This window comes from Epinephelus moara, chromosome 19 (genome assembly GCF_006386435.1).
Source record: "Epinephelus moara isolate mb chromosome 19, YSFRI_EMoa_1.0, whole genome shotgun sequence".
NCBI classification, from domain to species: domain Eukaryota; kingdom Metazoa; phylum Chordata; class Actinopteri; order Perciformes; family Serranidae; genus Epinephelus; species Epinephelus moara.
The window spans coordinates 33,368,646-33,391,804 of record NC_065524.1 but is presented as its reverse complement, the minus strand read 5'-3'; the positions used below and the strand labels follow the sequence as shown (position 1 = coordinate 33,391,804).

Here is a 23,159-nt window from a genome sequence, read left to right as displayed (position 1 = left end):
TTGCATGTATGATGAAAATGTGTTAAAGAGTCCTTTGAGCATCCAAAAAGAGCTGAGTCCCTGTCAGGAGAGAGTGTCCCATGATAACCCCCATCACTTTGAACTGAATTAATCTGTGTCTGCTGTTAACTGAACACCTTTGTTTGCAGTAAAGTGCAGTGTTATTCATTCATGTTCAATCTGCTTCCTGTTTTATTTTGTAGATTCTCTCCTCATGTGTCGTGTCTGATTTTACTTCCTGTCTTTGTCTGTTTCCCTGCCTGTCTTGATGTGGCCAAAAGTTTTGCAAGTTTATCTTGTATGTACATGGCCTGGATTTTCCTTTTTACCCTCAGGACTTCCGTAGCGAGAGACCTTTCACAAAATAAAAATATCTTTTCATCCCAGAGAATCTGACCTGGAGCTGCGGGAAAATACCCATTCACAACAAAGGATAAAAATAGCCTCTGCCAGTTTTCCCTTAAAAAATAACTTTGCTTGAATCAGTCATGACTTATTTAGGAGAGTTATGAAGCTGCAAATAGCATCACTGACATTACATGGTTACCTCTGACATTTGCAGGATGACCCATTTGTCTCTAGTCTCTCTTGTAGCTGCTGTGTGTGTGTGTTTTGTTGTGATGACGCATATAAACATCAGTCACCTTTCATACACGTGTCAGCTCTTGCAGTGGAAATCATCTGTGTTCAGCAGGACATCCTGTGACGTGGGAGAAAACACTCAAGCTGCAGTAGTTGTTGCACAAGGTGTGGGTTTGTGAGCCCACCATGAAATACTGCATCATGTTTAGTCTTTAAATGACATGGGTAAGAGTTAGTACTGTCACTTGTTTCCAGTTGAGTTTAATTTAATTTAATTCAGTTGCAGGCGCAGGTGAAAAAATATCTCTACCACTCTCAAGACAACCATAATTTCTCCTTTAAAGTTTTGCTTCAAGACAAGAGGACCTGTGTGATATTTAACCTTTCTCACGTCACTGTCGAATGGTTTCAGTGATTGCATCATTAAAACATCAGTTAAAAGAGTCTCAAGTGCTGTTAAGAGTGAGTTTAAGGAATACTTTACTCACCAGCAAAATGATTATTTGTGTATGAATCACTCAGCCTGTGATTTTCTTGCATGCCTCCATGGTAAACGCAAAATCCAAAAAAGACAATCATTCTTCATGCATTCAAGTAAACGAGCAACTCGTTTAACAACAGCAAAACTACTCTCACCAGCCACTTTATTAGGTACACTTGTTCAACTGCTGTTAAACCTCAACAGCTAACCAGCCAATCACGTGGCAGCAGCTCAATGCATTTAGGCATGTAGACATGGTGAAGACGACCTGATGAAGTTCAAACTGAGCATCAGAATGGGGAAGAAAGGTGATTTAAGTGACTTTGAACGTGGCATGCTTGTTGATGCCAGACAGGCTGGTCTGAGTATTTCAGTAACTTTCACACACGACCATCTGGTTTACAGAGGATGGTCCCAAAAAGAGGAACTATCCACAGAGTGAAAATGCCTTGTTGGTGCCAGAGGTCAGAGGAGAATGGCCAGACTGGTTCAAGATGATAGAAAGGCAACAGGAAGTCAAATAACCACTGGTCACAACCAAGGTCTGCAGAAGACCATCTCTGAAGCAACAACACGTCCAACCTTGAAGCAGATGGGCTACAGCAGCAGAAGACCACACCAGGTGCCACTCCTGTCAGCTAACAACAGGAAACTGAGGCTACAGTTCACACAGGCTCACCAAAACTGGACAATGGAAGATTGGAAAAACGTTGCCTGGTCTGATGCGTCTAGAGGCCACGAAGAATTAAGGCAGTTGTGAAGGCAAGATCCAAGCCAGGTGTAGCTAATAAAGTAGCAGTATAATCCAAGTCTCATTTATCCAATCAAACGCTCAGTACTTCCAAATGCTACTATCTAAAACATGTAAGTAAAAAAAGATTTCAGTGACAATGCATGTGTTTGGGAAGTTCTGAGCATAAAATGAAGAGCCAACCCCTGAGGCTGAAAAATGAAGCCAATGTGGAAGTGCCAAAAACTGCAGCTCATCGGATGGCCACTTGAGGCTGGCCCAGAACAAAGTAAATCCCCATAGACCCCCACACTGTCACCATGACATAGTTTGTCCACCAAAACTTTGACAAGTTCATTTTTTAACATGTAAAGGTCCCCCTCAGCACATACTGTGGTCCGAGTGGTTAATAGCCAAATATGAGGGACCTTTATTATAAGTGCACGTGGAAAACTCTCTCAACTCCCAGTTATCAATGTCAGTTTCAGCTGCAAAAATCCACTGACGTGCTCTTCTTTCAACATGTACCAAACGAAATGTTCAGTATAAATCCATTCATAGAGTTTTATTGACTTAAAGGTAACACCAGTCTGTTGCCTGAGGCACAGACACATGTTGATATAAAAGAGAAAGGAGCAGCAGCTGTACACCTGATGTATAAGAAAATGTCCTGATGATGGAACTAAATGGACTATTTTGTAAAGCGTCAGAGCTGTTGATGTCACTGTGTTCAGCGGCTGCTGATTAATCCGTGCTGTGGCCTTTCACTCCCTCAGAGACTCAGAGTCATTTATCTGGCAGATTTATTGATCGGCTGCTGCACCGAGACACATCCCCAACACAATCAGGACCGCTGCTAATTGTGAAAGTCATCAGAGCTGGCGGCCACATGTGTGTGTGTGTGTGTGTGGAAAGTCATCAGAGCTGGCGGCCACATGTGTGTGTGTGTGTGTGTGTTGAAGTTGAAGTTATTTCACACAGTGCAGGACTATCCCTTCATCTATGATTAAATAATGTAAATGAACAGCACTATAAAGTGTTTTTTAAATCTGATTCTGTGTTTTCTTGACAGCAAGGCAAAGCCGTATCTTTCTTTTTCCCATCAGCCCTCCTTCTCTCTTCTTCTCTGTCACTATTCTTAGTGTTTTATCTGCTCTTGCTTTGACAGTCACTCTTTTTTTTTGCAGAAATAGCTAATTTCAGCCCAAGGACAGAGGAGGGTTGTTGGTGTATGACAGGGCAACATTCAGACATTGTGAGTTATGTGTGTGTGTGTTTTTCAGGTTCATGATCTTGATGTGCAGTGACTTCCACATGTCAATCAAGTTAAACTGTAAAAGCCCTCAAACGAAGCTGTCACTCTAGTGCCTGCAGGGAAAACTAAACAGGAAGTGAATCAAGTCCTCAGACTGAGGCTAAGGAGAGAAAAATGAAGCCTGGTTGTTGACTTTATGCTTTTGATTTAAAAAACACAGATTGAAGCTTACGATATTGTAACCCTAGTTCTATCAGCACAGGCGGGTAATACTCCTTCACGAGCATGCATTCACACACGAAGATCTGAATAAAGGTAGCCAGCTCATAAGGACGTCCCTGCCTGAATGCGTCTGAACCCCACAGTGTGACATGGCCCATACATCAGACTCTTTGGGTACAGTGGGTGCAGCCCGATGAAGGAATTTCATCTACGTCTTTATAACCTAGGCTGCCACAGCGGAGAAGTAGGGGGCCCCAGCCAACACAGGTAGTAAGTTGTTGGCACCAGACCCCCATGGAACGCTGATAGACAGGGCAGTGATGAGATGACAAACAAAGCCAATGACTCAGCAGGGATGACTGGAGGCAGCAACAGAGTGTAGCAGTTGGAGCAGGGGTCTCGACATCATCAATCTCAAGCACCTGCTAACTCTCATGGCAGTGAGGCATCACGTTGAAGTGCCTGAAGTGATCCCACTGCTGCTGGCATCTCAACTTGGGCAGCACCAGGCAGGTTTCACAAGCTGGTGGCTGCTCAACTCTCTGCTTGGTCTGCACTGAGGCGCTGATGAGGTTCTTGAAGTGGTGACCTCATCTATGGAGGAAGCTGCTCAATGTGTAATTCACCCATCAGGTTGCTCGCCTGGCAGCTGCAACTCTGCTGCTATTTCCATCCATGCTTTGTCCTTCTTTATGTGATCATGGTCAGAGCAGGAGGACATATTACACAGGGAAGGCTTCTGCTTCCACAACTCCAGAAAGTTTTCCTCTTTGCTGGAATCCCACATATTTCTTTGAGTGTGTTTTTCCTCCATGGCGAGCTGCTATCCGTCTGTTTGTTTGGGTTTGGCGCCAGTGCATCATTTCATGCTGCATTTCTATTGGTTGATTAGTAGACGTAGGTCATAACAGCAATCACAATGTGAGAGGTCATCCCAAATTTCTGACACTGTCTGAATCTTATCCCAGGCTGTCTTTGAACGCAAGACTATGACGACGGCCATCTTTGAACCTCTCTCTCTGTGGGATGTAGGACCAGTGTTTTAGAACCACGACTTAAGATTTTGCCACATTTCTGTCACGATCTTTCATCTGGGACAGCCCAAAATCTCACAGTTCATCCTGGGCTTTAGTCAAAAATGCAGAAGCTACCTTAAGACCTTTACCAATTCTGGTTATACTGTGCATCAGTGGTTCATATTAACAAACAGAGTTGTAATTAACTACATTATTAAAAAATCAAATTGCCTCACAGTGAAGCTGGAGTCTTTGGGCCCTCTGAGGGTCTGGAGCACCTCGGGCAATCACCTGCATTGCTTAATCGGTAATCCAATCTTTCTGCACTGTGCAGTAAGAGGTTCTTGATAATATTTTTTGTTCGTTACCTTTAAAATTCACTTCCAAACAAAGGTTTTAGATGATCTGACTGTCTCACTGCTTGTGTTTTTTGCTGTGTCTGACTTCATTTTAGGGATGTTTCCATGTTCCCAGATTGCATAGATTTCTTTGGTGATTGTGAGGTTATCACAATAAATAAAAAATAACGCCTAGGTTGTAATAAATAAGACTGAGCCATGACCGGTTTAGCAATTTTTTTGAATATGTTGTGAAACAAGAAGAAAAACTTTTGTCCTTTAAAAATATTTTGATCCATAATGCATGGCATCTTTTGTTTCAGCCAAGACCTCTGTAAGCTTGATGTTTTTGTTTTTGTATACAATGCTTTGTGCAAATCTGTCGAACATTCACAGTCTGTATGACGGATAATGCAATGATGATGCAAGAATATAAGAATATGGTGTTATGACCCGACAAGATTCACAAAGGGCTTGATTTTGTAGCTGTGCGGGTGTCTGCAGCAGAAGTACTTCACTCTTTCAACATAGAAGAACTCAGCTTCAACACACACATGCACACACACGCACACTGTGCTTGGTGTTAAAAGGGTGCAGCCCTCTGTCTCTGTCTATTTTTACTCTGTTCAGTCCATTAAGATCAGCAGTGATGAGAGTTAATGAGTGAAGCCTCTCCACAAAGCAGCCAGTAATCACAGGAGTGTGTCCACTGTCCAGGAGAGTGGACACACACACACACACAAAACATATATAGATACACTCACACACACAAAGATATGTGTAGACAACCATAATACTTACACGAAAACACACATATTGACCAGACTTTTGCTCTGCTGACAAACCTGCTTCACTTTGGGACAATGGATTACATGTGCACACACAGAGACACAAACATACATAAGCACAAGAAAATAACTGTGCACTATTATTGTGTTTAAAGGGGTAGTTCTGGGTTTTTGAAGTGGGGTTGTTCCTGTCCATAGATAGTATATATCAAACAGTAGATGTCAGTCAGCACGAGGGCAGCAACAAATCAGACACCTAAAAAAGTCCCACCTAAAAAAATCACTATCAGTTAAAGTGTACGCTATATTCAGTATTTTCAAGTAACGAGCAAATGTAGTGTGTTAGCATGCTAGCGCTCTACACTAAGATGGTGAACATGGTGAACATTATATCTGCCAAACATTATCACGTCAGTGTGCTGCTGTGGTTCAGCACACCCCCACGGAGCCGTCGTTAGTGTGGTTGTAGACTCTCGGTGCTGTTTTACCACACGTGAAATCAAACCATCTGACTGCAAACTGTGAAACTGACGTGAGCAAACGCTGAATCAGCAAAGTCGACACAGGGTGGCTTCTAATTATAAGATCGTCTGATGTGGGTCCAGCCCTGCAGAACATTGCTTATGACATTTATGAGTCAAATATCCGCTGCCATTTTGACACTTGTAAACAGACTGAGTCACAACAGAGAGAGTGAGCAATTACATTTGGACTTAACACCAGAATAGTATGGTATTAGTTTTAGTTTTTTTTTTTTTTTACTTTGTTGCAAAATGCCAGGGATAGCAGGTCAAAAAGCACATAACTCAACCAGAAGTAGACGAGTATAGGGGGTTACAATCACGTCTACAAATCATTCTGGCCTTATGAAAAAGATGGTAAAAGAAAACAATAAATGCGTACTTGCAATACTGGCTGACCAGCGTCTTCAGTGCAGGGAGTCTGATGGTGGGCGTGCAGAGGCAGCGGGTTACATCTACGTGATAGACTGTATTAAAATAATGGACATAGGCACTGTGGCATCACCCATTGGTTTGTGAACTCCTGTTTTGGAGACTCAAGTCTGGCATTTTGGCTGCTTTCATCTTGAATTTTTGGGGCCAGAAAGGACCATATTTGGACCAGAGGGTGGAGCTGGTTTGACTATAAGTTAAGTCGAGCTTGAGGACATTATTGGCAGACAGTCTGTCACTCAAAGTGGCCCCACCCTTAAATATACGGAACTTTCTGCCTTAGTAAAATGTAAACGGGTGAGTTATTAAAAATTTGTAACATAAGCCATGAGGTGCCTCACATCCCAAAAAGATTTCCCATGCTGCAGGAAAGATCTCCAAACACTGAGCATTACGGCCACAGTGGAAAGACTCATGAAGCTGAATCATGTTGTTGCTGTTAAGATAAACGGCAGCAAAACAGACATTTACAGCAATGTCACAGACTCAGACCTAAACTTTGCATGTTCGCATATGAGGTCCTGTGAGGTTACACCATCCTGAGATGACATGATGCTTTCTGGCTTTGCAGCACAGCCCGAGAGCTATCAAAGAGAAAAAAACAAGAAACATTTCTTTAAAGCCTCTAAACTATGAAGAACAGGGCAGAAATGACCAGTCCATTTACACTTCGACTTCTTTCGTCACCTGCCTCTAGTAAACATTTCCTCCTACTGTCGGGAGCCATTACAGAGCAGAGCTGTGGAAACTCACAGCTGGATGACTGAGAAGTCTGCTAATGGTGTGAAACATGACTACATGGCTGAAATAGGAACTTTCAGACATCACACAACTGACCTGCAGTCCATTAGCAGTAGCCAATGTGACCTACTTTCACTAAAACCGTGAAGGCCGGCAGAACAGGAATTAAAGGTGTAATATTACATTAAATCTGAAAGCTATAATAATGAAATGTATATATGTTTATCCATGTTGCTATAAACACAGCTGTACTTCAGAGAATGTGTGCAGTCACGAGTACAGAGGTGGTAATCACAGACAACACGGTGGAGTCAAAACCTGGGCTTCATTTTGTATTTCAGATAAACTGATTGTATCAGTTGTTTCGTACCAAATCATCTTGTACTGAAGCAAAGCCTGGGTTCACTGCTGACTAATCTTTTCAATACAAGGCTGGAAATATTCAGTATTTTTGTTCTTGTCAACAAATCCCCTTACAAAAACTCTTCTCTCTATTAATCTCGACTTCCCTATCCTGTCTGTACACTCCGTCCCAAGCAAGCGGAAACCTCCAGGGCTGAAAAGTGAAGACAGAAGTGTCAGAAACCACAGTTCCTCACATGGCCACTTGAGACTGACACTGAAAGCAAGTCAGCTGCCATAAACCTTCATGCTGAAATTCCCAAATTTACAGCAGAAATAAGCATGTTTACAGCACTGTACAAAAACCGTCTTTTTATTACATTTTATTAAGGCTTAAAGTTAAGCATGATTAAGGATGTGGCTGCTTTGAGTGACAGGCTGTCTGTGAGGTGTCACCACAATCTGTCAGTCAGATCCACCCCTCGCTCCTTTTCACTTGTTCATGTTGGTGTAAGTTGTCGAGTGTTAGAGATGTGCGAGATGGCACTCGGCTTGTGGTGCTCAAAGTGCCAAAAGTATACATCAGAAAAACTCAACAGCAATGTGGCTTTTCAGAAACCTAGCTAGTTAGTTAGCACAGTGGTGCAAGGTGAGCTGGCAGTACTGAGCCATTGCACGCTTCCCTCTGCATGGTGATACAGTTGGCGGGTGTAGCTCAGTTGAAAGGCAATAGTTCCTCCATGAAACTGCTCACGACAAGGTCTGTGGATTATTTTGAGTAACCTGGTCATGATTTCTAGAAAGAGACATTGCTGCTGAGTTTTCAAATGGATTCTTTTTAGCTCTTTGAGCACCACAAGCTGAGTGACATCTAGTTCCATTATACTGGAGAGAGGGCAGACATCTTTACAGCCGATATCTTCAACACTCAGCAACTCATGCCAAAAAAAAATCTAGACTGATAAACAGCACTACAGGTTGATTTTGGTGTGAACAGTTCGTTCAAATTTTGAAACAGAAAAACAACACACTCTGGACTGACATCCTGAGGAAACACAGAGAGATGAGCTGAGATGAGGTACGAGCTGCAGGGCAGGGCTGACTGCTGGCTAATCTGTCCATCTTTGTTTCTGGTTGCAATCACGTCCTTGTGTCGCTGTTCTGAAGAGGCAGCACATAATATCATAGCCTTGCTCCAATCACCTTCCTCTTCACTTCCCAGGTGACTTGAGCTTCCCTTTGAATTCAGCAGGTTTGACATAACTGTGTCATCTCCAGACCTGCCTCAGCTGAGACATTATCACCTATATTTTCACTCATTTGATTTCTGGGAGTCTTTCAGAAAATCTTGCACTTTTTAAGTTATCAACTGAGGCAGACATTTAAGAGATTAACCTCATAATAACTGATTGAACAGAAGAAAATGTTTGAGGGTGAAAACTGTGAACAAACTGAGCCGAAATCAAACTGCTGGCAGAGTGTCGCTGTCCATGGTGCTGAAGTTATTGGGCTCTCCTTTCAGTCCTCCAGTTGTGTTTCCTTTTCTTCTTCCACTCTTCACATTTCCCTCCAAAAACCCATCACAAAAAAGTCTACTTAAATCTTCATTGTCTCTGAATTGGAAACATCATGACAGTGCAATAAATGAAGAGACGGTCGTAAAAGGGATGAAGCATGTGCGGCAACATACACTGCTTTTGCAATCATTTTCAATAGTATTTCAATAGTTTTCCGATATGATCAGACAGATACTGAAAAATATATTTTATTGTCAGTAATGGCTGTCATGTAGTCAGTTTGTTTATGGATATGATGCGATACTCGGACAAAGCTTCCCATGAGATCTAAAACCTGCTTTACTGGGACAGCTGGCAAGACATCAGCACTTAAATTAGTTTATATGCCGATAAAGATGGAAGGAGGCATTTTAAGGGAAAAGAAACACACTCGGTATGTACGCTGTGTTCTCATGTCAGTGTCACTAAACTTAACGTCCATCAGCTGACACCCACAGGGAAGAAGTAAAGGTTGCTTGCTGCATTGCACATATGTGTGAACATGTCACATCCGTCTACATGATCATGTTTATCACTTTTTCTTTCAGGCACCCAGATTAGCTGTACGGGGACAGCAATGTTTGTTTTAAAACCTTTCAAAAACTGCTGGAAGATGGCTACATAAAGATTTCCAACTCACTGGATATCCCACATCTCACGGAGTACAGTTAAATCCATCATAAAGAAATGGAAGGAGTATGGCACAATCTGCCTAGAGCTGGCTGTCCTCACAAACTAAGTGACCCAGGCAAGAAGAGGACTGGTGAGGGAGGCCACCAAGACACCTACAACCACTCTGAAAGAGTTGAAAGCTTCAGTGGTTCAGATGGGAGAGACTGTACATACAACTGTTGCCCGGGTTCTTCACCGGTTGAAGCTGTATGGGAGAGTGGCAAAGCGAAAGCCACTGTTGAAAAAAGCTCATGTGAAATATGCCTGGAATTCGCCCAAAGGCATGTGGGAGACTCCAAGGTCAGTTTGTCTGATGAAACAAAAATTGAGCTTTTTGGCCGTCAGACTAGATGCTATGTTTGGCGAACACTAAACGCTGCACATCACCACAAACGCACCATCTCCACTGTGAAGCATGGTGGTGGCAGCATCATGCTCTGGAGATGCCTTTCAGCAGCATGCCCTGGAAGGCTTGTAAAGGTAGAGGGGAACATGGATGCAGAAAAATATCGCCAAATCCTGGAGATTAATCTGACTCAGTCTGCAAGAGAACTACGACTTGGGAGAAGATTTATTTTCCAGCAAGACAACGACCCCCAGCATACAGCAAAAGCTACACGGAAATGGTTCAAAGACAACAAGGTGAATGTTTTGGAGTGGCCAAGTCAAAGTCCAGATCTCGGTCCAATTGAGAATTTGTGGCTGGACTTAAAAAGAGCTGTTCACGCCCGATCCCGAGGAACCTGATGGCGCGTGAGCTGTTTTGCAAGGAAGAACGGAGAAAAATTGCTGATGTGTGATTGAGACATATCCACACAGACTCAGTGCTGTGATTGTAGCCAAAGGTGCATCTACTAAATACTGACCTGAAGGGGGTGAATGTTTATGCAATCATTACATATTTTTAATTAACTGACATTATTTTGTAAAAGCATAGCATCTAGTCTGATGGCCAAGAAAAAGCCAAATTGTATTGAATGATTTCATGTATAAAAGCGTGAAACATCCAAGAGGGGGGTGAATACTTTTTATAGGCATTGTATGTAGGTATCCATATATGTGTGTATGAGTTACTAAAATTCAAATGATCATACATTGCAGTCAATGGGTTTGTATAATATTGGAAAATGGCAGGCTCCTTAAACGGCTACTGAACACCTAAAAATAAATCTCAGTGGAGAGGTTTAGTGTCTCACAACAGTTTAAATGCTGTTTTTCACCCAAAGAGAATCTAATTTTAGGGAAAACACCCAATCCTGAAGAGTCTTTGAAAGCTTTCATGAATAAAAACTGTCAAAATCACAAAACATCAACCATCAGCAGCTTAAATTCCACATCTATAGTGTTTCAAAAACCCAAATTGTCAAACAATCAGCCAGACAAAAAGACTCAGCTTTGAAAAATAAAACAATATCTTTTATTTTTTGAGTGGTGTACATCACTATATGCACTAAAGGCAGGTCTATGCTCAGTTATAATGTCTTTGCTCTACATATTGAATAGTATAAAGTGATTATATGCATCTGTGTCCATTCAAAGTGTGTTTCTCTTCCTCTTCATCCTGTATCTCCTTTTTATCATCAAATGACGCTTGGATTCTCTGAAACATTTCAGTCAGCACTTTGATCATGACGGCACCATTAAAGATTAATGAGACAACTGTTTATTTTAACACAACAGATGTTTAAACTTGTCACATTTATTGTCCTATGCGTAATAGAACAATAAAGCTATGGAAAGTTATCGTCCTAATAAAACAAAATCATGTTTCATTGTATTTTTATGCAACGTTTGTTCTATTAAAGGTTAATGGATTAATATAACTTTCACAAAGCAGTGAATCCACTGAAAGCCAATGGTGCTAGAGTTCTCTATTGAAAGTTTATGGAACTTTTGGTTAATAAAATGTAATCATAATACAATGAGACAGATGTTCCATTAAAGTCAATTAGACAATGTTTCACAGGAAGCTAATGGGATAATACATACACTGAAAACAAAATAAATAAATAAAACCAAGGAAGAATATTTCCATTGAATGTTAATAGAACAACAGTTATCTTTAACAAAAAGCGAATGGTGTCAGTGTACCATTGAAGATTAATCGTACAAGTTCTCCATTGAAAGTTAATGGAAATATTGGTTGATGACTTGAGTCAGTCTCAATTCAGTCACACAGATGTTCCATTCAAAGGTAATTGGACAAATGACAGTCACAACAGATCCACTGAACATCAATGGAAAAGTTACTCCATTGAAAGTAAATGCCGTTCCATTGACGTTCAATAGGTGAAATGTTTAAATGAAAGTTGATGGGACAAATTCTACCGAAATTTAATAGGCCAGTGGCTCCATTTAAAAGTTAGGCATGATCTTGAATCAAAATGTAAAAAAATTACCATTGAATTCCATCATATACATGTATTTTGTTATTAAAAGTAAATACACACATTATTTAGTTGACGTTAATAGTACAATTTGCTCCACTTTAATTTCTGCAAGGCAGTGATTCCTCTGAAAGCCAATGGTGCTGGAGTTCCACTGAAGATGACTTGGAAATGTTCTCCACTGAAAGTCAATGGAACTTTTTTTATGGGTGAAAATTCATGAGAACCACTGAAAATCAATGGGAAAGGTCCTGAAAGTGAATGCTGTTCTACTGACATTCAGTGGCTCAAATGTCTAACTGAAAGTTAATCGGACAAATTTCACTTAAATTTAATGGGACATTGGTTCTTTTAAAAGTTATTGGGAGAGAAATGGCTTCATTGAAAGTGAATGGAACAACAGCGATCTCAGAAAGAAAGCAAATGTGGTACTTCTGTTTGTTGCCAGTCAAACACTGATTGCTCAAACTGCACGTGGACACACATGTTGCTCAGTGCGGCCCGAAGAGTGTATATATAGTATTGTATATATATATGCTGTATATATACAGTGTAAACATGTACTGTGTGGGTGAGTAGATAGATAACCACGCTGGAGAACACATCATCATTGGCTGATTTGACTTTCGAATGTCCTTTGGATTAATACTGTGTTGGTTTTGGAATGGGCGGTTTCATGAGGATGACTTGAGGTATTCACTCGAGCACGGGCCCCTCCTCAAAGTGGCTGCAGGAAAACAGGAGAGAGGAGGAAAAGTACAGAGACAAGGGTTAGTGAACTGAAAACTGACAATCTGATTTAAGTAATATATTTAATCATCTTTCTTTGCTTGTATTTACTCGTTAATAGATTTGGTCAACACATTATGCAATTCAAGGGCTAATGTATCACAGTGCAAACATTTATGTGTGAGTTCCTACCAGATTAAAGTTGTTTAGGAGGTGATCTACATTGATGTCATCGTAGCTCTCCGGGAAGGTGTTGGGTTCGTCCCTGGACTCCTCCAGGTCGCTGGTTCCAGGATCTTCTAGGCTGTGTGTGGAAAATCAAAACATATGATTAGTTTTATTCCATAAAATTTCATTCACGAAAAGGTAAATTCTAACACACAACCAAGAAATATCCAGCCCTGTCCCAGCGGACATTGGGCGAGAAGCGGGGTGCACCCTGGACAGGTCACCAGACTATCACAGGGCTGACACATAGAGACAGACAACCATTCACACTCACATTCACACCTATGGACAATTTAGAGTCACCAATTAACCTGCATGTCTTTGGACTGTTTTTTGGACTCCGAGTACCCGGAGAAAACCCACACTGACACAGGGAAAACATGCAAACACAGAAGCAGATGTGGATATTTGATCTTGGTCCAGCTGATTAGAGGGGTCAGAGATTTTTGCCTTTTTACACTAATGACTGTGCTGTGTTCATATGGTGATCCATGCTGCTGCTGAACAGTGTTTCATTCACATGCTATTTTATCAGAAAATCAAACCTGGGAGACAAACGCTGAAGAAACGAAAACTGTTGTGAAGGCTGCAGACTTGTATGTTGAAGAATAAGTCAGTATTTATAATTTTTTTGTGTTTAGTTCACGGGAGCTGGCTTGGTTCTTAAACCATAAAATGAACTTTATAAAGCCAATATATTTGCATACAAGTCAGCAGATTTTGCTTTACTCTTGCACTGCACACTCATGCACACTGACTACAGTGCCGGGTTTAAAAAGCTGCATACAAGGCTCATTTTATCATTCAAATTGTTCATTCTTTGTTGGTTAGTCTCCACTAGTGTTTTTCTTAACGACCACAGCCATGCAAACGGGCTCAAAAGAAACCCCATGATCAATACAGAATTCCATTAAAATGATTAAAGATTTAAATAATGAGTTGCTTTTTTGCTTAACAAAATATCATGACACTACTGAGTGCCAAGATGGCTGCCAGTGGGAAGTCTAGACTGAGGCTTCACATTGTACCTTTAAAAAACAGCACTTTACGTTCTTATCTGGCTACAGACGGTGATTTTTAAACATATGTTTGTACAAAATAACATCCCATAACATAACAAACTGAGCTCAAGAGATTCAGGTTAGACTAAAATAAGAATGTATGGGCTGAGCTGCTTTCAGTGAGTCATCCTGTTATTTATGTTACATTCTGAGAATCAAACAAAGAGTGTAGGGAGGACTGGCTGACGCCTACCTTCTCTTTCCTGTTAAGACTGAGTTCAGGTACTTTTTGACGGCCATCTGTTTGCGGAAGCGGCTGTAGTTGTCTGTGAAGATGGCGTCTGAGTGGCGCTTCACTGGCTCCTCCATCAGCTCGTCACTGGACAGGAGAGACATCACGAAGCAAACAAAGAGAAGAATGAAGGTGTCAGAGCGTCACTGCAGTTAAGAGGGCAGCAGGTCTCCATGCAAAATCAGTGCAGTGATTCATGGTGTCTTTCTTCTCTTTGTGTGTGTGTGTGTGTGTGTGTGTGTGTGTGTGTGTGTGTGTGTGCGTGTGTGTGTGTGTGTCTCAATCCCTCCTGGCTGTATAACAAACATGTAATTAAGCGGTATGGCATAAATTAACCTTTAAAATGTTTAGTCATTACAAAATGCATCATCAAGCAGGTTGGGTCTTTTCATTGCAAATGTCAGGAGGTCTTCTGGTGTTAAACCGTCAACATTGTAACAAAAATTAACCCCCCTACATTAAATAATGAAATGAAAATGTATTTTCACTTTTTCCAAAACGTTTCCACAGATGTAGAAATTACAATTTGGGGTTTTGAGATTAAATATCAAAATAATTTATGACACTTTAATGTAATTTCATCTATATTTCACTTGATTCTGGAACTAAAGGGATTTACGAAAGTCATTGATGAAATTTGGGACAGAAAAATACACTTCTTAACATTCGTATCATCAAGAACCTAACCTTATCGTTATGGCTTTCAAGCACATTTAAAGTTATGTGTTTTAAATGCCAAAATCCTAAAAGGATAGAGGAAATGCACAGTCATTTTCTCCCTTCATAACTAAACCACACATTTCTTTTTTTGTGTTTTTGTGAGTTAACTTCTGTGTCAGAGAAGCCCTGATATTTTTAAAGAACACTGAAATGGACAGTTTGTTGTACTCCGAGAGATTTCTCAAGTGTTTCAGGGTAACATGCTGGAACTTCAGACTCCTACACCCATTTGCATTTTATCTACACATATTTTCTACTTTTTATGTCAACTTTTTAACTGTCCACTACAAGAATTCATTGCTGCTTTGGTGTTGAGGCGACAATAATGATACATATTAACATGACACGGAGAGAATCAAACATCACAGTATATTTTTGCCTAATATCTCCATACTGATATTGTGATGATATTTTATGGGTTGACTGTTGGTGTTATCACAAAATATTTACACTATAAGATTTCTGATAATCTTGAGTAGGCTAATGATGATAATGAGTAAGTGGGTAAAGACAAATAAAATCAGCTAGAACAGTCTGATCAGTTCAGAAAATTACATCACTTAACTGTCACGTAGCCTCTAAACCCAGGAAAAGACAACACTTACGATATCACAATATCCAAACTCTAAGATGATATCTAGTCACACATCACGACGTTGATATAGACTGAACATATAGCCTCATATTTCCTTCTTAAAAAAATAACTGTGCGTCAGGAAGGGGCTGATGTTGGCTTCTGTATCAGCATCATACATTTGAAACCAGGTTTAAATAAACTTTTGATCTCTAGTTTTCAATGCGTCAAGGTTATAATAATAAAAATAGGTCAGCAGTCTGTACAGCCTACACTCCTGGTCCTGGCTGTTATGACTGAGAAAACGCTATCAAGTAATCCCATTTGCAAAGTTTGAGTATGAAACCCCCCCACAAATAAATGACCTAGATAACTAAACCCGAATTTTCTCTTTATAAAAAGAGACTATTAAAAAAGATGGGAAGGTCACCTACTTGACCCGCTTGCCGATCAGAGATTCCAGGTACCTCCGCGCTGAGAGCTGTCCGAGGAGTTTGCTGTATCCGCTGGTGAACAGACCGTCTGCGTGTCTCGTCGGTCTGCACGGGATCACGGGACAGTTACATTAAAATATGGTTACATTTGATGCATTGAAAACACCAAATAAGACTGCAACAAATACAGAATTGACGCGCACCAGCTCCGGCTCGGAGGGTGTATTAGTTATAATCATACTAATAATGGTATAAAGCGAGCAGCGCGTTTGCTCTTTGGATGAATGAACCTGAGTCCGGAGACAACCCCCATCACAACACATCCACAGGTCTAATAATACAGCCCTTGGTATTTTTTTCTTCTAAGTAGCTTCGGTTAGAAAGAACACAGGTTTTTCTTACCTCATGGATGTGTATGGCAGACTCAAAGTCCGGGAGTACAACACACTGCACAGGGCTATAAGGAAAAGCAGCTGGGGGCCGGTCCTTTGTAACATTGCTTTACACCTGAGGATGGAAACGGTAATGAGTTATTGTCCCTCTAACCTTAACACAGCGAGAATACCAAGCTATTTCCCACCAAAAAACCGACGGAAAAGATCACACACTGTCCTGTAGCCTAGTCCTCTAATCTTAAATTAAGAGTCAAGTCGTAAATAAGTGATTGACTCCTCGAGGAAAAGATAAGAAATATGAATAGTTGAGCCACGATGATCCGTTTGGACACTGATATTAAATAAAACACTCATGTAGTCTAATGCCGAATTCTGTCAGAGGAGAGACAAAAAGAAAGCAGCGGAATCCAATGCGTAATTACGCACGACTGGCGAGGACAAAAGGTCTTGGTATATCGCGGAGACGTTCCAACTTTTTTGCCACCATAGAGACCATAAGCCAGATGTAATATGTTGAGCTTCTACTCACAGAAACGTCCTGATCCTCAAGAGTTCACTGCAAAAATGCCTTCCTATCCTCCTAAAAAGTAATCAGAGTAAATTTGATTGTGGAAATGTAAAAATCCGTCTCTGTGCATTTTTAGCTTGTACCTATTAGAGATCATTTATCCGTTCAAATTTTAGTTTCCACTACTCAAGCCACTTCTTGTCAACTGAAAAGGAACAATACAAACGAGTATTTTAGCCACGATGAACTGCTAGTATGATTTTTGTCAAATCTCTCGGTTGGTGGCATTTTTTTGGCTGGGTAAAGAAAAAGAACTCAGTAGAATCCAATGCGTAATTACGCACAGCGCGGATAACAGCGAGCAGAAACCATCTCATTACGCAGCGGGGATGCTGCAGTTCTGTTGCAACCACTGTTTAGTGTGTCGACCCTCTGCTGCAAAGATTACAACGAGCAGTTTATTCGACGTAAAACTACATTTTCTGTCATTTGGAGAGATGAATCCAAAACCTGACCAGAGCGCGCAAAAAAAGAAAGAAAAAACCCCACACAAGTTCAGGATAACCAAACACGGAGACCACCGAGAGCCCACTATCTCAAAGAAACTTTAAAATATATTTCTATACAAATATAAAATCTTACATGTGCTCTAAAGTAAGTTGTCTGCGTTTTGTTCCGCCCGCTGCGCTGTCCAAAGTCCTGATCTCTCGAGCCGCTGCTGTATCTCCACTCTGTTTATTCGATGGCTCCTGACTCTCTTTCTGTTCGCCTTCAGCTCTGCCCCCGTTTTATACACCTGGATGTTTCTCATGGAGCACGAGGGGCCATCAGATTCGATCAGGGCCTGAGACGTCAGTAGGTCGCTGCTTCCGTCATCGCTCTTGCTCACGGTCGGATCCAGACAGGCCGATGGTGAAATTAGAGCCAAGTTTTTTTTCTTTTGCTTCTCATTAATCGTAGGAATAACTAACTTATATGCCAGAGTTGATGGCGTTGACTCATCTGATCATTTTGCCTGGGCTCTTCTCCCATCACAGTGTGGGTCAGCGGCTGCAGGAAGACAGGGAGGGAGACACATCTGAGAAGTTAGACTTGAGTCAGTCTGAGAGGAGCACTTACAGAGTCCAGGACTGGTCAAATATAGCTTTACTGAACGAGTGAAGGCCTAAACGTGGCTACAGTGTCTGTGGATTCAGTGAAACATGGAATATACTTGCCTATCATGTTGTTTTTAGATTTGTAGAGTTGAATATCCTCCTGAGACTTTTGTTTGGTGTACATTTTTAATTTCCCCTAGCTATTTGGGATCAGTAGGACCAGATAAGTATAAAAACTAAACATTGTCAACAATAACAAATTCCCAGTGTCCTTAAATGAGTCCTTCCGAATTAACAGCGTCTTATCTTGTTCCTGTTGCTAAAATTGGTCAGATATGTTGCCATATCAAACTACACACATTATTAATCATAACTAAACAGGTTTCAACCATTAAATCTGATCAGGTTTTGGACCTTGTCCATTTTTGTGTCAGGATCGGCTGCAGACTGACTTGGCAGAGATGGCTGCCATCTTGTTTTTACATGGATTAGTGCATTGTGCAAATTATCCTTCCACATGTTCGCCAATGGAAACCTTGTCACAATTTTACTTCCTCTGGATTGTCAAGTTTGATCATCTTCTCGGCTCCACCAGGACCACAAGATGGGACAAAAAAAGTTTCCATGAACGAGGACAACAGGTCTGAGTTAAACAAAGTGAAGTATAAGATCAAGTAAACCAAAAATGCGATGTCACAGATTCGACTACACCAATATGTTTTCATTCATTTTGATAGTTAATAGCGACAGCACCTCAGCTAAGTCTGTGAGTGCTGTTTCTTCTCTAATTTTGAAGTTGCTGTGATGTAGAATCTTTAATGCACATTGTCTGAGAACTGCAGCTGCACAAAGGATGTCTGGCAGATTTTGGTTGAGAGTGTTTTAACTTTTCACCTTCCTGCCTGGTTTGGTCAACTTAACTGTACATCCAAGAAAGAACTCTGTAGGATTGGGACAAAGTAAAATAGGTGGCATCCCACAAAAGCCCTTCACCCAACGCTTTACAGAAAGGACAAGGAGGAAAGCAAGGAGTATATTGGCAGATAGCTCCCACCCTCTCTTTAGCCAGTTGGAGCTCTGGGGCGAGCTATAGAGTCCCTCTGGTTTTGTGAGGTTGCAGTGCCCTTGACCTTTGACCTCTGACCACCAGCTTCTGAGTCTAAGTAGACTCTTGTGCCAAATTTTAAGCAAGTCCCTCAAGGTGTTTTTGAGATATCGTGTTAACAGGAACAAGACAGACAAAGTCACAGTGACCTTGACCTTAGATCTTTGACCATCAACGTCTAATCAGTCCAAGTGGATGTGTGTGCCAAATTTGAGGAAGCTCCCTGAAGATATTATTTAGATATCATTTTCATGAGAATGGGAGAGACAGACAGACAAACCCTAATGCCTTTGGCCACAGCCATCGCCAGTGCTGAGGCATTAAACGATAAAATAACATGAGTTTGGTGCTCACTTTCTTCTCCAGCTTCATGATATAGCTGGAGGCCAACATGTGCTTGTAGAGCCCCCTCTGAGTGGCCCTCATTCTTGTCATAAAAATACATTCTTGTAAAAAAAAAAATGGGACTGAATGAGTTGTATTTCCAAGCTATAAACACTTCCTGTTTTACCTCCTGCATTGTCCTGTCATGACACAAATACTTAATTCCACAACAATGTCATCAAAATCCTTCTGCAGCCATTTATATCCGTGTGTTTATATCCGCAGAGGGAAGCGCTGAGCACCACAGACAGTGCTGAATAAAAACACAAGGATCTTGCAGATTACCACTTTGGGTAAATGCAGTCACATTTTTGGGGGATATTACTGACACTCTTCTATTTCAGGGTTTTGCTTTTACAAAAGAACACCACACAGGACTGAAGTGTCTCTGAATCCACCCACAGTGTCCTGATGAGTCTGATCGGCTCTGCTGGAATGGCACAGTGAATTAGCCGTCGTGACGTCGGCCGGCGCCTCATCCATCCATCCATCCATCCATCCATCCATCCTATCCATAATGAGTGTGAGGAGAGACTGTAGTGCATCTGTAGGTGACAGAGCAGAGAGATAACGCTAGTGTTAAATTAAACAGATAAACAGACAAACAGCTATCAGCGCTACAGTTACATTAAATTAAAGGAGCCACGAAACTTGTCAGCAAACAGGCAATTGTTGTAATATTTCCATATAAAATGTTACTCCCATTTTATTAATTATATTGGGTTTCAAGTGACTATTAATGAACACACTGATTGATAATATTTCATCCTTACTCAAATTCTTAACTGTAATTTTCTGCATTATTAGACCATTTTATTGCAACACATTCAAGATGTAAGTGTTTACGGCATTTTATTTTGTTTCACTCTCAATCAAAGAATCAAAATGATCCATTTACACATTCACACTTTCCCACAGTAACCAGAGTTTTGAAAGTCTGCACCTCAGAAGGCATTTTATGTTATTCTATAGAAAAATTATACATCAGTTCTCACTTTGTGTGACCTTGAATTCGTGAAGAAAACCAGTGCAGAACGGACAAACCAAACACTGGCTCTAGATAGGGCTATTCACCTTCCTGTGAGAACTGTAGTTCTCCTACACACTTGGCACAGAAGTTTCAGTTCTGCAACCTCACTGCTAAAGGGATAATTAACCTGCAAGATGACCATTTGCACAAGCACATCAATTACTCTGCGTGTTACCTTGAATTAGGGGGAAAAATAAGGTTTTCTTGTATGCCTCCCTCCACAGTGAACGAAGAATCCAAAATCGGCGAACATCTTCATTAGTTGAAGTAAATGGGGACCACGTTTAACAACAGCAAAACTATTTCAAAACATGTTTACAAAGTCTCACACAACTCGTGCAGAATAATCCAAGTCTCATTTATCCAGTCGTATGCTTAGTACTTCGCAAACATGCACTTCTGCCTACAAGTAGCTACACCCTGAGCATGCCTGAACATATGTGCCTATGAGCTTCGCTTAAACAAAACACACGTGAGCCCATGCACGCTGCACAGCTGAGACTGCACTGACCAAATTGTAAAGTTTTAGTGAAAATAAATGTTTTTTTGGAAGAACTGAGCATACGACTGGGTAAATGAGACTCGGATTATACTGCACGAATTGAGTGAGAGTTTGTGAACATATGTTTTGATATAGTTTTGCTGTTGCTAAATGCAGACCCAGTTAGCATCAGTTCATGAAGACTGTTCACCTTTTTTGGATTCTCCATTCACTGTGGAGGCATACAAGAAAACCTTTTTTTGTTCTCACAAACTCAAGGTAATGCGGAGAGTAAATGATGTGCCTGTGCAAACGTCCATTTCAATGTTATGGTTTAAAGGTCCAGTGTAGGATTCAGTGGCATCTAGCGGTGAGGTTGCAGAACTGAAACTTCTCCTGTGTGCCAAGCGTGTAGGAGAACTACAGTGGTTGAAGTTCTCACGTGAATGGCCCTGTCTGGAGTCGATGTTTGGTTTGTCCACTCTGTGCTACTGAAGAAATAACATGGTGGACTCTGTGGAATAGGACCCACGCTCTATGTAAATATAAACGGCTCATTGTAAGGTAACAAAGACACAACAATTCTTATTTTCAGGTGATTATAAAGTAATGAAAATTTAGTCATAAATTTTATATTCCATCAGCTTTAAAGGGTCAGCTCACTCAAATCACAATAAAATACAACCGATTTTTGTTTTTTAAAGTACAGTCGAGATGCTCACGGCAATGAAATAATATTTGAAAATTCAAAAGTAATGTGAGATATATCATGAGCTGGCATTTTCTGATTCATTTTTGCTTGCATTTGTGATTGCGCACCTGATGATGATCATACATTTTATTTACCACTACGTCATGACAGATGACCTCCCCTCTCCCCCTCCCCCCTCCTCCTCCTCCTTAACCTTGATGGCACCATCTGAACCTTAATGTGATCAGTCCAGAGAGAAAGTAGATTACGCAGAAGTCCATGGGAGAAGGAGCAGGTCTAATTGACAGCAGTGATTGGACACAGATCCCGGCAGGAAGAGGAAGCTGATGGAGGAAACATCAGCGTTATTATGTTGATGGAATGTGCGGAAGAAAACGTTCCTATGGACGAGTTACAGGCCGCTTCCACTTTGTATGCAGGACGACACGGAGGACAACAAGTCCTATACTTCTATAACTAGCATCATGGCTGGATGAGGGGTCATTGCTTCTGCTCTCTCTGCATTGTTTCTTTACCAGATCACCTGCAAGCAGTGGTGGAATGTAACTAAGCACATTTACTCAAGTACAAATCTGAGCATGCACTTTTCTTGAGGATTTCCATTTTACACACTCAGTACTTCGACTTCACGACATATCAGAGGCAAACACAGTACATTTTACTCCACTACATTTGTCTGACAGCTTTAGATACATTTCAGATTACAACTTTTCACACCCCTCCTGTCCAGTGAAAATCATGTATCTCCACATGTGTTAATGTTGTATGTTTGTGATAAACTGAAGGATGAAGTGTTCCTTCATGTGTTTGGAAAATTCTTCTACTTCTTTAGCCAAATAAACTCTTTAAAAACACTCTTAGATCAACTGGAAATAATTACAAAGCTGCAAACAGGACTGTTTTCTTGACACCAAGAGAAGCTGACTTTTTAGAGATATGTGGCTCTCATGCAACAGCCAAGCGCAAACAAATGATGAGCTTGTGATGCATTGCTGTACATTAAACTACCCAGCAGTAAATAAAGGAGTTAAAATCCCTCTAGACAGGTAGCCAGACTATCATAGACACAGGTAACCATTCTGCCTCTCACTCAGATTCACACCTACGGGCTATTTTAAAGTGAAATGGCAAAACACTGACAGGAACATTTTACTGCACAATGAATACTTTGGCTAATTTAAGTAAATTCAGCTGCTAATACTTCTATACTTTTAATGGTAGTAGAGTATTTTCATAATGTGGTGTTGGTACTCTTACTGAAGTAAAGGATCTGAATACTTTGTGCCACACCATCAAGGCCACACCATGATTCAAGGAACATAAATGTGTGGAATAAAAAAGATGATATCTAATTCTGATGTGTCGCTTTTTATCCTTTTTTCAAAATAACTGCACATCATGAATCT

At 40.9% G+C, this 23,159-nt stretch overlaps 1 protein-coding gene across 1 annotated transcript; it reads right to left on the bottom strand.

The window, feature by feature from the left end:
• Window positions 1-11,088: 11,088 nt before the first annotated feature.
• On the bottom strand, window positions 11,089-17,726 carry vip (vasoactive intestinal peptide). Its single transcript, XM_050070914.1, has 6 exons — window positions 17,587-17,726; window positions 16,444-16,548; window positions 16,042-16,146; window positions 14,275-14,400; window positions 12,985-13,096; window positions 11,089-12,790 (listed from the first exon to the last, which is right to left on the bottom strand). Coding segments are annotated over exons 1-6 (459 nt in total). The 5' UTR covers window positions 17,589-17,726; the 3' UTR covers window positions 11,089-12,781.
• Between the last annotated feature and the right edge of the window lie 5,433 nt (window positions 17,727-23,159).

Bases quoted from the DNA above. Each gene is read 5' to 3' on its own strand.
- vip (XM_050070914.1), bottom strand. The intron at 16,147-16,443 runs GTAAGAAAAACC...GATCCCGTGCAG, and splicing joins CTGCCATACACATCCATGAG to ACCGACGAGACACGCAGACG. The intron at 14,401-16,041 runs GTAGGTGACCTT...TCTCCTGTCCAG, and splicing joins CTGATCGGCAAGCGGGTCAA to TGACGAGCTGATGGAGGAGC.